The sequence below is a fragment of the Stomoxys calcitrans genome, unplaced genomic scaffold (genome assembly GCF_963082655.1).
Source record: "Stomoxys calcitrans unplaced genomic scaffold, idStoCalc2.1 SCAFFOLD_281, whole genome shotgun sequence".
Taxonomy (NCBI): Eukaryota; Metazoa; Arthropoda; class Insecta; order Diptera; family Muscidae; genus Stomoxys; species Stomoxys calcitrans.
In genome coordinates, this window is record NW_026739160.1 from 1 (window position 1) to 15,283 (window position 15,283).

The 15,283-nt window shown below is 38.8% G+C and overlaps 3 protein-coding genes across 3 annotated transcripts; all 3 read left to right on the top strand.

Annotated features, from left to right (window-relative positions):
• The first annotated feature begins 62 nt into the window (after nt 1–62).
• LOC131998391 (uncharacterized) lies at nt 63–1,465 on the top strand. The gene is made up of 2 exons (XM_059370677.1): nt 63–1,335; nt 1,449–1,465. The coding sequence occupies exons 1-2, from the start codon at nt 63–65 to the stop codon at nt 1,463–1,465; spliced, it is 1,290 nt and encodes a 429-aa protein (XP_059226660.1).
• A 1,112-nt stretch (nt 1,466–2,577) lies between these two features.
• On the top strand, nt 2,578–4,310 carry LOC131998392 (uncharacterized). The gene is made up of 3 exons (XM_059370678.1): nt 2,578–2,607; nt 2,716–4,180; nt 4,294–4,310. Exons 2-3 carry the CDS (start codon nt 2,908–2,910, stop codon nt 4,308–4,310), a joined length of 1,290 nt encoding a protein of 429 aa, XP_059226661.1. The 5' UTR covers nt 2,578–2,607; nt 2,716–2,907.
• Nucleotides 4,311–5,422: 1,112 nt separating this feature from the next.
• Nucleotides 5,423–13,422, top strand: LOC131998393 (uncharacterized). The gene is made up of 3 exons (XM_059370679.1): nt 5,423–5,452; nt 5,561–7,025; nt 13,355–13,422. Exons 2-3 carry the CDS (start codon nt 5,753–5,755, stop codon nt 13,420–13,422), a joined length of 1,341 nt encoding a protein of 446 aa, XP_059226662.1. The 5' UTR covers nt 5,423–5,452; nt 5,561–5,752.
• Nucleotides 13,423–15,283: the final 1,861 nt, after the last annotated feature.

Here is a 15,283-nt window from a genome sequence, read left to right on the forward strand (position 1 = left end):
CAACAATACCCTAACAGAGTATACATCAACGGGAGGCACGCCGTAATATAAAAACAAATAAGATGACAATATACAAAAACATCAAACAAAAGTACAATGAGCACACATACAGAACGGCCCAGCAATATTCGAAACACCAAAAACAAATAGCCAAGCTCAAAACATCGGTAACATTTTTAATAAAATGTAAGAGAACAGGCATCATACCAAACTTCATAATCAATGCAACCAAACACACTAACAACATCTTCCAAACACACAAAACCAAGAAAATCCCGCCAAATATTGAGAAAACATTACACAGGTACATTCACAACTTTCACACGAAAGTATTAAAACTTCTAATACAATACAAACACAAGCAAATCCACTCTTTTAAAGAGAAAGTAGAGAATACAAAGACTAAGCTAGGAGAACTACTGACTCAAGATGATTTCCTACAATACCTCGACAGTGAGCTTACTCTCTACAAGGGCAATGTTAGCAAGAGCAAGACAACACACATAAAGAAACTACAGGCACTCACACAACGACAAGACAAGGCCCTCAACATTAGACGCAACGACGTGTGGTTTGTGAATAAAACAGAGCGAGAGATACCAACGAACGTACAATGGATTCTCTCTTTAGGTCCGAAACACGCTCTCCCACACACCAACAAGAACTTTCCACTCTTGCAAGTCATTGCAGAGGGAGAGGAGTGTGTACAAACTATAGAGAATAGAGAGGAACAGGAGATGGGAAGAACCAAGCTTACAACATTGATAGACGATCACTTACGAAAGTCAAAGATGAGCATGAGAGACAAATATGTGGTGGACACAGTGTCTCAAACAAGAAAATATTTAAAGGAGAATGAGGATTTATTAATTTTAACGGCAGACAAGGGAGGAAAGACAGTGGCTTTGTACAAAGATGACTACGAGCAAAAAATGAAGGCAATAATACACGATATGTGTATGTATAGGCGCTTAAAGATTGACCCAACATCTAGGCTACAGACAAGGAACAACAAATTGGTGGATAAACTTCACAACTTGAATCTTATCAGCATCCAGGAGAAGAATAAATTGACCAGCAAGACCGCATTGGCCCCTCGAATATATGGACTCCCAAAGATCCATAAAGAAGGTACACCGTTGAGACCAATATGTTCATCAATAAACGCGCCGTCCTATCATCTATGTAGGTACATAGTGAATATTTTGAAAAATATCACCAAGGATTCCAAATATAATGTGAAAGACGCAGTGGACTTTAAAGCTAAGATAAAGAACATGACCATAGAAAATGACGAAGTTTTAGTATCTTTTGACGTGGTGTCCTTGTTCCCAAGTATTCCAATAAATTTGGCACTCCAGACAATTGAGAATAAATGGGACGAGATTGAAAAATATACCAATATTCCAAGGGAAATTTTCAAGGAAATTCTAACATTCTGCATTAAGGACAGCAGATATTTTAAATACGATGACAAGTTGTATGAACAGCTTAGAGGAATGCCAATGGGATCACCCGCTTCACCCATTATTGCTGACATCGTAATGGAGGAACTTCTCAATAACACATTTGACAAAATAAGAAAACCTAAGATATTGACAAAATATGTAGACGACATTTTCGCGATTTTGAAGAAATCAGACGTGGCAGAGACGCTGAAGACTCTGAACTCCTTCAACAACTACATCCAATTTACGAAGGAAGAAGAATATGATGGCAAACTACCTTATTTGGACTCGGTAGTTTATAGACATGGCAACCAGCTAAAAATAGATTGGTATCAAAAATCGACGGCTTCCGGAAGATTAATCAATTTTTACTCTAAACACCACAAGAGAGTAATAACAAACACAGCAACGAATTTTATAAGAAGAGTATTTAGCATTAGTGATCCAGACTTTCATCCTGACAATGAGAGGAAAATAAAGGCAATTCTTAGAGCCAACGACTTCCCTAATTGGACAATTAATTCACTATTAGGCAAGGCCAAGGAACGTCTTGGAAAAATCATAGACGGAGAGCAGCCTACAAAAGGAAAAATTTATAAATCGCTAACATACATACAAGGATTCTCCGAAAGATTTGGCAAATCAAATCTATACGACAAGGACAAATACCATCTCGCATTAAAAACAGGCAAAACTGTGAATGAATTATTCAGCAAGACAAAATGTAAAATTAAAAATGAGGAGAAATCAAACGTGGTATATAAAATTAGATGTAACGGCGACAAGTCCAATATATGCCCGATGGCATATATTGGCACTACCATGACGAAATTGAAAACTAGGTTATCTGCACATAAATCTGACCAAAAAGCCAATAATAGACCAATCGAGCAGAAAACTGCACTAGCAGCCCACTGTGCATTGACTGGTCATAAGCCAAACCTCAACGATGTGGACATCTTAGCTCAAGAGAACAATTACAGACGAAGATTCACTCTCGAGATGTTGCATATCATCGACTTACCGCCTGACGAGAGAATGAATTTCAAGAAAGATATAGAAAGCTGCGCGAAGGTATACCGCCACACAGTCAACAAGCACAGCAGAAGAGAACATTTAGTTGCCAACAGACAATAGTTCGTGTAACAACTCATTAAATGTAATAGGAATTAAAGTTTCTTAAAAATTATTGTTTTTCTGTTTTTATTGTGTGATTCGTTTTTACTAAAATTTGTGTTTTTCTGTTTTTTTATTTAAATACAACTAGCCTTGAAAATGGTAGACGGAGTCTACCGAAATATTGGAGAAAAATAAAAGAAAAAAACCTTAAATATTTGTGTTTTAATGGACCTATAGCCGATACAATACAACAAAATTACAAGAATTTTAAACCAGGTCAACAATACCCTAACAGAGTATACATCAACGGGAGGCACGCCGTAATATAAAAACAAATAAGATGACAATATACAAAAACATCAAACAAAAGTACAATGAGCACACATACAGAACGGCCCAGCAATATTCGAAACACCAAAAACAAATAGCCAAGCTCAAAACATCGGTAACATTTTTAATAAAATGTAAGAGAACAGGCATCATACCAAACTTCATAATCAATGCAACCAAACACACTAACAACATCTTCCAAACACACAAAACCAAGAAAATCCCGCCAAATATTGAGAAAACATTACACAGGTACATTCACAACTTTCACACGAAAGTATTAAAACTTCTAATACAATACAAACACAAGCAAATCCACTCTTTTAAAGAGAAAGTAGAGAATACAAAGACTAAGCTAGGAGAACTACTGACTCAAGATGATTTCCTACAATACCTCGACAGTGAGCTTACTCTCTACAAGGGCAATGTTAGCAAGAGCAAGACAACACACATAAAGAAACTACAGGCACTCACACAACGACAAGACAAGGCCCTCAACATTAGACGCAACGACGTGTGGTTTGTGAATAAAACAGAGCGAGAGATACCAACGAACGTACAATGGATTCTCTCTTTAGGTCCGAAACACGCTCTCCCACACACCAACAAGAACTTTCCACTCTTGCAAGTCATTGCAGAGGGAGAGGAGTGTGTACAAACTATAGAGAATAGAGAGGAACAGGAGATGGGAAGAACCAAGCTTACAACATTGATAGACGATCACTTACGAAAGTCAAAGATGAGCATGAGAGACAAATATGTGGTGGACACAGTGTCTCAAACAAGAAAATATTTAAAGGAGAATGAGGATTTATTAATTTTAACGGCAGACAAGGGAGGAAAGACAGTGGCTTTGTACAAAGATGACTACGAGCAAAAAATGAAGGCAATAATACACGATATGTGTATGTATAGGCGCTTAAAGATTGACCCAACATCTAGGCTACAGACAAGGAACAACAAATTGGTGGATAAACTTCACAACTTGAATCTTATCAGCATCCAGGAGAAGAATAAATTGACCAGCAAGACCGCATTGGCCCCTCGAATATATGGACTCCCAAAGATCCATAAAGAAGGTACACCGTTGAGACCAATATGTTCATCAATAAACGCGCCGTCCTATCATCTATGTAGGTACATAGTGAATATTTTGAAAAATATCACCAAGGATTCCAAATATAATGTGAAAGACGCAGTGGACTTTAAAGCTAAGATAAAGAACATGACCATAGAAAATGACGAAGTTTTAGTATCTTTTGACGTGGTGTCCTTGTTCCCAAGTATTCCAATAAATTTGGCACTCCAGACAATTGAGAATAAATGGGACGAGATTGAAAAATATACCAATATTCCAAGGGAAATTTTCAAGGAAATTCTAACATTCTGCATTAAGGACAGCAGATATTTTAAATACGATGACAAGTTGTATGAACAGCTTAGAGGAATGCCAATGGGATCACCCGCTTCACCCATTATTGCTGACATCGTAATGGAGGAACTTCTCAATAACACATTTGACAAAATAAGAAAACCTAAGATATTGACAAAATATGTAGACGACATTTTCGCGATTTTGAAGAAATCAGACGTGGCAGAGACGCTGAAGACTCTGAACTCCTTCAACAACTACATCCAATTTACGAAGGAAGAAGAATATGATGGCAAACTACCTTATTTGGACTCGGTAGTTTATAGACATGGCAACCAGCTAAAAATAGATTGGTATCAAAAATCGACGGCTTCCGGAAGATTAATCAATTTTTACTCTAAACACCACAAGAGAGTAATAACAAACACAGCAACGAATTTTATAAGAAGAGTATTTAGCATTAGTGATCCAGACTTTCATCCTGACAATGAGAGGAAAATAAAGGCAATTCTTAGAGCCAACGACTTCCCTAATTGGACAATTAATTCACTATTAGGCAAGGCCAAGGAACGTCTTGGAAAAATCATAGACGGAGAGCAGCCTACAAAAGGAAAAATTTATAAATCGCTAACATACATACAAGGATTCTCCGAAAGATTTGGCAAATCAAATCTATACGACAAGGACAAATACCATCTCGCATTAAAAACAGGCAAAACTGTGAATGAATTATTCAGCAAGACAAAATGTAAAATTAAAAATGAGGAGAAATCAAACGTGGTATATAAAATTAGATGTAACGGCGACAAGTCCAATATATGCCCGATGGCATATATTGGCACTACCATGACGAAATTGAAAACTAGGTTATCTGCACATAAATCTGACCAAAAAGCCAATAATAGACCAATCGAGCAGAAAACTGCACTAGCAGCCCACTGTGCATTGACTGGTCATAAGCCAAACCTCAACGATGTGGACATCTTAGCTCAAGAGAACAATTACAGACGAAGATTCACTCTCGAGATGTTGCATATCATCGACTTACCGCCTGACGAGAGAATGAATTTCAAGAAAGATATAGAAAGCTGCGCGAAGGTATACCGCCACACAGTCAACAAGCACAGCAGAAGAGAACATTTAGTTGCCAACAGACAATAGTTCGTGTAACAACTCATTAAATGTAATAGGAATTAAAGTTTCTTAAAAATTATTGTTTTTCTGTTTTTATTGTGTGATTCGTTTTTACTAAAATTTGTGTTTTTCTGTTTTTTTATTTAAATACAACTAGCCTTGAAAATGGTAGACGGAGTCTACCGAAATATTGGAGAAAAATAAAAGAAAAAAACCTTAAATATTTGTGTTTTAATGGACCTATAGCCGATACAATACAACAAAATTACAAGAATTTTAAACCAGGTCAACAATACCCTAACAGAGTATACATCAACGGGAGGCACGCCGTAATATAAAAACAAATAAGATGACAATATACAAAAACATCAAACAAAAGTACAATGAGCACACATACAGAACGGCCCAGCAATATTCGAAACACCAAAAACAAATAGCCAAGCTCAAAACATCGGTAACATTTTTAATAAAATGTAAGAGAACAGGCATCATACCAAACTTCATAATCAATGCAACCAAACACACTAACAACATCTTCCAAACACACAAAACCAAGAAAATCCCGCCAAATATTGAGAAAACATTACACAGGTACATTCACAACTTTCACACGAAAGTATTAAAACTTCTAATACAATACAAACACAAGCAAATCCACTCTTTTAAAGAGAAAGTAGAGAATACAAAGACTAAGCTAGGAGAACTACTGACTCAAGATGATTTCCTACAATACCTCGACAGTGAGCTTACTCTCTACAAGGGCAATGTTAGCAAGAGCAAGACAACACACATAAAGAAACTACAGGCACTCACACAACGACAAGACAAGGCCCTCAACATTAGACGCAACGACGTGTGGTTTGTGAATAAAACAGAGCGAGAGATACCAACGAACGTACAATGGATTCTCTCTTTAGGTCCGAAACACGCTCTCCCACACACCAACAAGAACTTTCCACTCTTGCAAGTCATTGCAGAGGGAGAGGAGTGTGTACAAACTATAGAGAATAGAGAGGAACAGGAGATGGGAAGAACCAAGCTTACAACATTGATAGACGATCACTTACGAAAGTCAAAGATGAGCATGAGAGACAAATATGTGGTGGACACAGTGTCTCAAACAAGAAAATATTTAAAGGAGAATGAGGATTTATTAATTTTAACGGCAGACAAGGGAGGAAAGACAGTGGCTTTGTACAAAGATGACTACGAGCAAAAAATGAAGGCAATAATACACGATATGTGTATGTATAGGCGCTTAAAGATTGACCCAACATCTAGGCTACAGACAAGGAACAACAAATTGGTGGATAAACTTCACAACTTGAATCTTATCAGCATCCAGGAGAAGAATAAATTGACCAGCAAGACCGCATTGGCCCCTCGAATATATGGACTCCCAAAGATCCATAAAGAAGGTACACCGTTGAGACCAATATGTTCATCAATAAACGCGCCGTCCTATCATCTATGTAGGTACATAGTGAATATTTTGAAAAATATCACCAAGGATTCCAAATATAATGTGAAAGACGCAGTGGACTTTAAAGCTAAGATAAAGAACATGACCATAGAAAATGACGAAGTTTTAGTATCTTTTGACGTGGTGTCCTTGTTCCCAAGTATTCCAATAAATTTGGCACTCCAGACAATTGAGAATAAATGGGACGAGATTGAAAAATATACCAATATTCCAAGGGAAATTTTCAAGGAAATTCTAACATTCTGCATTAAGGACAGCAGATATTTTAAATACGATGACAAGTTGTATGAACAGCTTAGAGGAATGCCAATGGGATCACCCGCTTCACCCATTATTGCTGACATCGTAATGGAGGAACTTCTCAATAACACATTTGACAAAATAAGAAAACCTAAGATATTGACAAAATATGTAGACGACATTTTCGCGATTTTGAAGAAATCAGACGTGGCAGAGACGCTGAAGACTCTGAACTCCTTCAACAACTACATCCAATTTACGAAGGAAGAAGAATATGATGGCAAACTACCTTATTTGGACTCGGTAGTTTATAGACATGGCAACCAGCTAAAAATAGATTGGTATCAAAAATCGACGGCTTCCGGAAGATTAATCAATTTTTACTCTAAACACCACAAGAGAGTAATAACAAACACAGCAACGAATTTTATAAGAAGAGTATTTAGCATTAGTGATCCAGACTTTCATCCTGACAATGAGAGGAAAATAAAGGCAATTCTTAGAGCCAACGACTTCCCTAATTGGACAATTAATTCACTATTAGGCAAGGCCAAGGAACGTCTTGGAAAAATCATAGACGGAGAGCAGCCTACAAAAGGAAAAATTTATAAATCGCTAACATACATACAAGGATTCTCCGAAAGATTTGGCAAATCAAATCTATACGACAAGGACAAATACCATCTCGCATTAAAAACAGGCAAAACTGTGAATGAATTATTCAGCAAGACAAAATGTAAAATTAAAAATGAGGAGAAATCAAACGTGGTATATAAAATTAGATGTAACGGCGACAAGTCCAATATATGCCCGATGGCATATATTGGCACTACCATGACGAAATTGAAAACTAGGTTATCTGCACATAAATCTGACCAAAAAGCCAATAATAGACCAATCGAGCAGAAAACTGCACTAGCAGCCCACTGTGCATTGACTGGTCATAAGCCAAACCTCAACGATGTGGACATCTTAGCTCAAGAGAACAATTACAGACGAAGATTCACTCTCGAGATGTTGCATATCATCGACTTACCGCCTGACGAGAGAATGAATTTCAAGAAAGATATAGAAAGCTGCGCGAAGGTATACCGCCACACAGTCAACAAGCACAGCAGAAGAGAACATTTAGTTGCCAACAGACAATAGTTCGTGTAACAACTCATTAAATGTAATAGGAATTAAAGTTTCTTAAAAATTATTGTTTTTCTGTTTTTATTGTGTGATTCGTTTTTACTAAAATTTGTGTTTTTCTGTTTTTTTATTTAAATACAACTAGCCTTGAAAATGGTAGACGGAGTCTACCGAAATATTGGAGAAAAATAAAAGAAAAAAACCTTAAATATTTGTGTTTTAATGGACCTATAGCCGATACAATACAACAAAATTACAAGAATTTTAAACCAGGTCAACAATACCCTAACAAAATTTTATTTCTATAGAAAATTTTGTAAAAATTTTATTTCTATAGAAAATTTTGTCAAAATTTTATTTCTATAGAAAATTTTGTCAAAATTTTATTTCTATAGAAAATTTTGGCAAAATTCTATTTCTATAGAAAATTTTGTCAAAATTTTATTTCTATAGAAATTTTGTCAACATTTTATTTCTATAGAAAATTTTGGCAAAATTCTATTTCTATGGAAAATTTTGGCAAAATTTTATTTCTATAGAAAATTTTGGCAAAATTCTATTTTTATACAAAACTAGCTTAACCGGGCCCGCTCCGCTGCTCCTTATTTTACTTTGAAAAGAAAATTTTAGGTTAGGAATTCCGTGCTACTTACAAAATCCTTAATTGTTTTCAATGCCACTCCCCTAAGTTGATTCATGTCTGGTATTGTGTCTCCAACTAAGTGTCGGTATCTGTTAGACGCGAAAGCCGGGCAATGACAAAGGAAATGCTCCAACGTCTCATCATCTTCCTCACATGCCCTACACATGCTTTCACTTGGCGCACCGATTTTACATAAGTGGTCCTCGTAGTCCCATGTGTCTCGTTATGATACCAATAGCTATACTGACCTCCTTCTTGCTTTCTTTCAGTAATAGCCTCGTCTTCTCACGATCTGGATCTCCCCATAGGACTTTCGCCGTCCTAACGACCGTTTCGCTGTTCCACAATGTTGCATGCGCATTCTTCGCCCACTCTCTTAACTCGGACTGCGTCGACCCGAAAGGCTTCGAATTAACCAAGTTTATTAACGGCAGTCCTCTGGCCTTCACCGCCAAATCGTCTGCCCTTTCGTTTCTTACTCCGTTATGGCCCGGCATTCAAACAATGCGGATCGTGCCATTCTCAGAGAAGCCGCTAATCTCCTTTTTACACTGCAAGACTGTTTGTGACCTTGCGGTCCTGGTTGTTATTGCCCTTATGGCAATTTTACTGTCGGTAAAGATGTTCACACTCGACGTCCTCGCGTTAGCACCACACCACTTCACGCATTTCGTGATCGTCCGGATCACCGCCTGCAGGACCGTATTATGGTCAGGCAGTCTGAAACAGATCTCAGTCCCTGGGTTCTCCATGTAAACTCCCAGGCCTACTCTGTCCTCTAGCTTTGATCTATCCGTGTTAAATGATCTTCCAGATGGCAATACTAGAGTTCCGTCAATCCAAGACTGTGCCGATGGTAGCAGTGCCTCGCACTCGACTTCAAGGTTCATCTCAGGTATCCGATCGGAAACCTCTTCCATTCCTTCCAGGTTTCCTATCGTCGTCTCGATTATACCGCGATGGTATAATCCTCAATCCATTCTCTTATCGCCTCAAGTCTCATAGCCGCAGTGGCTGCCTCAGACTTAATCTGTATGTCAATGGGCCGGATATCTAGAATAGTCTCCAGTGCCCTAGTGGGCGTGGCCCTCATTGCTCCGCCTATGCCAAGACAACATGTTCTCTGAACCTGTTGTATGGTCCTTATGTTGAACTTTTTCTCCATAGCAGTCCACCAAACTACTGAGGCGTAAGTAAGTATTGGTCAAATCACGATCCTGTAGAGCCAGTGGACTATTCTCGGATTTAGGCCCTTTCTCGAGTATACGGCCCGTCTACATAGTGCCCAACATCTGTGAGCCTTCTCAGTACGCTCCTGAATGTGACACTTCCAATTCAGTTTCCTGTTCAAGATCACACCTAAGTATTTAACCTTGTCAGATATGGAAATCGTCTTATTGAAGAAACGTGGTGCGTTAAATTGGCTCACCTTCGTTTTCCTCGTGAACAGGCATATTTCAATCTTCTCTGGTTTGATATTGAGACCTCTGGGTCTAGCCCAGTCATATGCTATATGCAAGACCCTTTCGGCCCTTCTGCATAACTCGTTCGGATTCTTACCTCTTAGAAGTATTATAACATCGTCTGTATAGCAGACGGGTTCAAATCCCTCCTCAATCAGCATCCGTAATAGGTCATTTATGGCGGTCACCAATAGGAGTGGCGATAAAATACCCCCTGTGGCGTGTCTTGTGCCACTTTCGCTTGACTAAGAGTATCACAATAAAAGCGCTTTTTTCTGAATCCCTTTATCTGAATCCCATATCATCTTTATTGGACTACGAATTCGCTCGATGGGTTTAATGTCATTTAAGTTTGGGTGGGTCCCCAAAAACCCACATTTGGATGTCAGATTCGTATTTTACTCGCAAATCCTTTTCATTGGAGTCCCATTTTACCATGGTCAGTAAATATGTCCGATTTAGGGGTGTTTATGGGGTTGGGGTGGTCCCCCAAACACTTGATGGACAATTGGATGTCAGATTCGTTTTCTTATCTTAAATACCTTTCATTTGAGTTCCATATTGTCGTGATTGGTCTCTATATATATATATATATATATATATATATATATATATATATATATTTGATAGGTTTTCGGAGTGGGGCGTCTCCCCTTAGTACCCCATCCGAAATTTGGATACCAAATTTTTGTTTTTGGGTTACACACAAAATTTCGCTTAAATCTCACCACCAATCTCCGAGATCTGGAGTTTTTGAAAATTTGGGTAAGGGGGAGGGTTCGCCCCCCTCCTTCAGATATAAAAAAGGAATAAAGTACACTATTTTCAGCACGGGCCCATAATGCACCATCAGTGAACATTTCAAGAAAATCGGTTAAGTCGTTTCGGTTAGGCCGTATACGTATTTTTATGTCCTCCACCATAGGATGGGGATATACTAAATTCGGCCCGGCCGACCTTAGCACGCTTTTATTTGTTATATATAAGCTGGACAGGGCCCGCTCCACTGTGCCTTCTTTCATTCTCTTATTTTATCTGAGCCCTATACTGGCAAAGCCAGAAAAAAACTTCCTGTTTGGGGTGCTGGTACGGCCTTTCAAAAATATATCCCCCCAAAGTGGATATCATATTGGTGCTCTTATCCCAAATAACTTTCATTTGAGCCTTATATTGCTATGGTCGGTAAATATGTCCGATATTTTTGGGGGTGAGGCGGACCCCCATTTGTAAGATTCGTGCTCTAGTCTCAGGTACATTTCATTTGAGTCCCATATTGTCATTATTGGTCTATAATTCCATTTGGCGGCCTTTGGAGGTGGTTCCCTCCAGCATAGGATGGGGGGTATACTAATTTCGTCATTCCGTTTGTAACACCTCGAAATATGCGTCAAAGACCCCATAATGTAAATATATTCTCGATTGTCATGATATTTTAAATCGGTCCAGCCATGTTCGTCCGTCCGTTCGTCTTTCGAAAGCACGCTTACTTTCGAAGGAGTAAAGTTAAGCGCTTGAAATTTTCCACAAATACTTCTTATTAGCATAGGTCGGTTGGGATTGTATATGGGCCAAATCGGTCCATGTTTTGATATAGCTGCTATATAAACCGAACTTGGGTCTTGACTTCTGGAGCTTCAAGAGGGCGCAATTCGTATCCCATTTGGCTGAAATTTTGCGTGATGTGTTTCCTTATGACTTCCAACAACTGTGCCAAGCATGGTTCAAATCGGTTCATAACCTGATATAGCTGCTATATAAGCCGAAATTTAACTTCAAAACCAACATTTTGTAAACCTGCAAGAGAGCCATTGGCAAAAGTTGGGGGTTTAGACCGCGTGTCATGCATTGGGTATATACTGCAGTTGTTAGACCTAACTATAATGGTATATGGTGTTGTGGTCTGGTGGACGGCGCTTCAAAAGCCCACCTACTGCTCAATACTTAACCGAATCCAAAGGATGGCTTGTTTGTGCATTACAGCCGCATTGAGAACGACACTTTTGATGCTTCTGGACATTGCGACTAGACAAATTGCCAGCGACCACTGCCGTGAGGTTAAGGGAGCTTTCTCATTGGTCATGTGGTGGCTTAGGACACTGTGTTATCCTTGATACAATATCCGATATTCTAGGCACCTTTCCTTCTATGGATTACATCTTACCTGAGCCGCTTTTTGATAAAAAGTACTGTATCACTATTTCTGATACAACCGATTGGAACTACGATATCCCTGGTAACAGAAGTTACATAGACTTCAACGACCAGGTGGGCTTTGAGGTGTACTCTAAAGATCTAGAATTGGTCATATCGAAATGGTTACCCTACCACTGCACAGTATATCAAGCGGAGATCCTTGCATTTAAGGAAGTGGTGGAATGGCTAAGATATAATGTCATTACGACGATTGGCGTAAATATCTTCCCAGACATCCAGGCATCCATTAAATCCCTGGAGAACGTATTTCTGAACACAAAAACCGCCCTCGACTTTAGCAGATCTCTCAACGAGATGGCTCAACAGTTCAAAATTCACCTGTTCTGGGTGCCGGGCCACAGTGATATGGCAGGGAATTGTAAAGCGGACGAGCTTGATAGACTAGGAACTACCCTACATATTCCAGGGATACTGGAGTCTGTGGGTATGCCTCTAGCTATCGTTTCAGGGCCATGCCCGAAGGACAACGAATAATAGATGGTCACAAAGATGGGGCCAAAACTATGTCGCCTAATCTAGACTTGAAGAGGTCTACCGCTTTGCTGTAATTGGCTAGAACAGACGTTTCAGTCATTGTCTTCTTCATGACTGGGGACTGTATAAGCGGAAAATATGCTGACAGACTTAAGGTTGCCAGCAACGACTATGGCAGAAGCTGTATGGACATGGAAGTTGAAGGGACTATAGAAAACCTTCTGTGTGTGTGTCCCATACTCGGAGTAAGAAAGAGTTCCACTTTAGATTCTCATTTCTGTGAGAACCTGTTTGATTTAGCGTATGTGGACAATCGCATGTTATTGGGCTTTCTAAAGCGATCCGAATGGTTCAATGGTAGGAGCTAGAAGGCATCTTCTCCTTCTGTTCCTGTGATATCACAATGGACGAAAATGTCTAAGTGAGTCTGATGGCAGATTGCCACATGAACCTTACCTACTTGTTATACCCTCCACCATAAGATGGGGGGTATACTAATTTCGTCATTCTGATTGTAACTACTCGAAATATTCGTCTGAGACCCTATAAAGTATATATATTTTTGATCGTCGTGAAATTTTATGTCGATCTAGCCATGTCCGTCCGTCTGTCCGTCCGTCCGTCCGTCTGTCTGTCGAAAGCACGCTAACTTCCGAAGGAGTAAAGCTAGCCGCTTGAAATTTTGCACAAATACTTCTAATTAGTGTAGGTCGGTTGGTATTGTAAATGGGCCATATCGGTCCATGTTTTGATATAGCTGCCATATAAACCGATCTAGAGTCTTGACTTCTTGAGCCTCTAGAGTGCGCAATTTATATCCGATTGGGATGAAATTTTGCACGACGTGTTTCGTTACTATATCCAACAACTGTGCCAAGTATGGTTCAAATCGGTCCATAACCTGATATAGCTGCCATATAAACCGATCTTGGGTCTTGACTTCTTGAGCCTCTAGAGAGCGCAATTCTTATCCGATTGGAATGGAATTTCGCTCGACGTGTTTTGCTATGATACCCAACAACTGTGCCAAGTATGGTTTAAATCGGTCCATGTTTCGATATAGCTGCCATATAAACCGATCTTGGGTCTTGACTTCTTGAGCCTCTAGAGTGCGCAATTCTTATCCGATTGGCATGAAATTTTGCACGACGTGTTTTGTTATGATATCCAACAACTGTGCCAAGTATGGTTCAAATCGGTCCATAACCTGATATAGCTGCCATATAAACCGATCTTGGGTCTTGACTTCTGAGCCTTTGGAGGGCGCAATTCTTATCCGATTGGAATGGAATTTTGTACGACGTGTTTCGTTTTGATACCCAACAACTGTACCACGTATGGTTCAAATCGGTTCATAACCTGATATAGCTGCCATATAAACCGATCTTGGGTCTTGACTTCTTGAGCCTCTAGAGGGCACAATTCTTATCCGATGTGAATGAATTTTTGCACGAAGTATTTCGTTATGACATCCATCAACTGTGCCAAGTATGGTTCAAATCGGTCCATTGCCTGATATAGCTGCCATATAAACCGATCTGGGATCTTGACTTCTTGATCCCTAGAGGTCGCAATTATTATCCGATATGCCTGAAATTTAGTACGACGGATTCTCTCATGACCATCAACAAACATGTTTATTATGGTCTGAATCTGTCTATAGCCCGATACAGCTCCCATATAAATCGTTCTCTCTATTTTACTTCTTGAGTCCCCAATGGGCGCAATTCTTATGCGAATTGACTGACATTTTACACAGGTCTCCAACATATAATTTAATTGTGGTCCGAACCGGACCATATCTTGATATCGCTCTAATAGCAGAGCAAATCTTTTCTTATATCCTTTTTTTGCCTAAGAAGAGATAACGGGAAAAGAACTCGACAAATGCGATCCATGGTGGAGGGTATATAAGATTCGGCCCGGCCGAACTTAGCACGCTTTTACTTGTTTTAAATTACTTTTAGGAGTATAAAATATTTTTGTAAAAATTTTATGTTTTAAAAAATTGTGTCAAAATTTTAAGACCTATTTTTATAAAAAACTCTGTCCAAAGTTTTTTTAAATGTTTTTCAATATTTCATTACTATAGAAAATTTAGTAAAAATTTTATTTCTTTGAAAAATGTTTTAAAAATGATTTTTTTTTTCGCGCCCCCTAATGGGTTAAACCTCAATATTCCTCCAAAATACACATTCATACACGCAAATTCAATTTTGTGTTTAGTAC

Coding starts and splice junctions, on each gene's coding strand:
- LOC131998392 (XM_059370678.1), top strand. CDS start 2,908: ATGACAATATACAAAAACATCAAACAAAAGTACAATGAGCACACATAC.
- LOC131998393 (XM_059370679.1), top strand. CDS start 5,753: ATGACAATATACAAAAACATCAAACAAAAGTACAATGAGCACACATAC. Junction 7,026..13,354: donor CGTGGTGTCCTTGTTCCCAA/GTATTCCAATAA, acceptor TGTTTGATTTAG/CGTATGTGGACAATCGCATG.
- LOC131998391 (XM_059370677.1), top strand. CDS start 63: ATGACAATATACAAAAACATCAAACAAAAGTACAATGAGCACACATAC.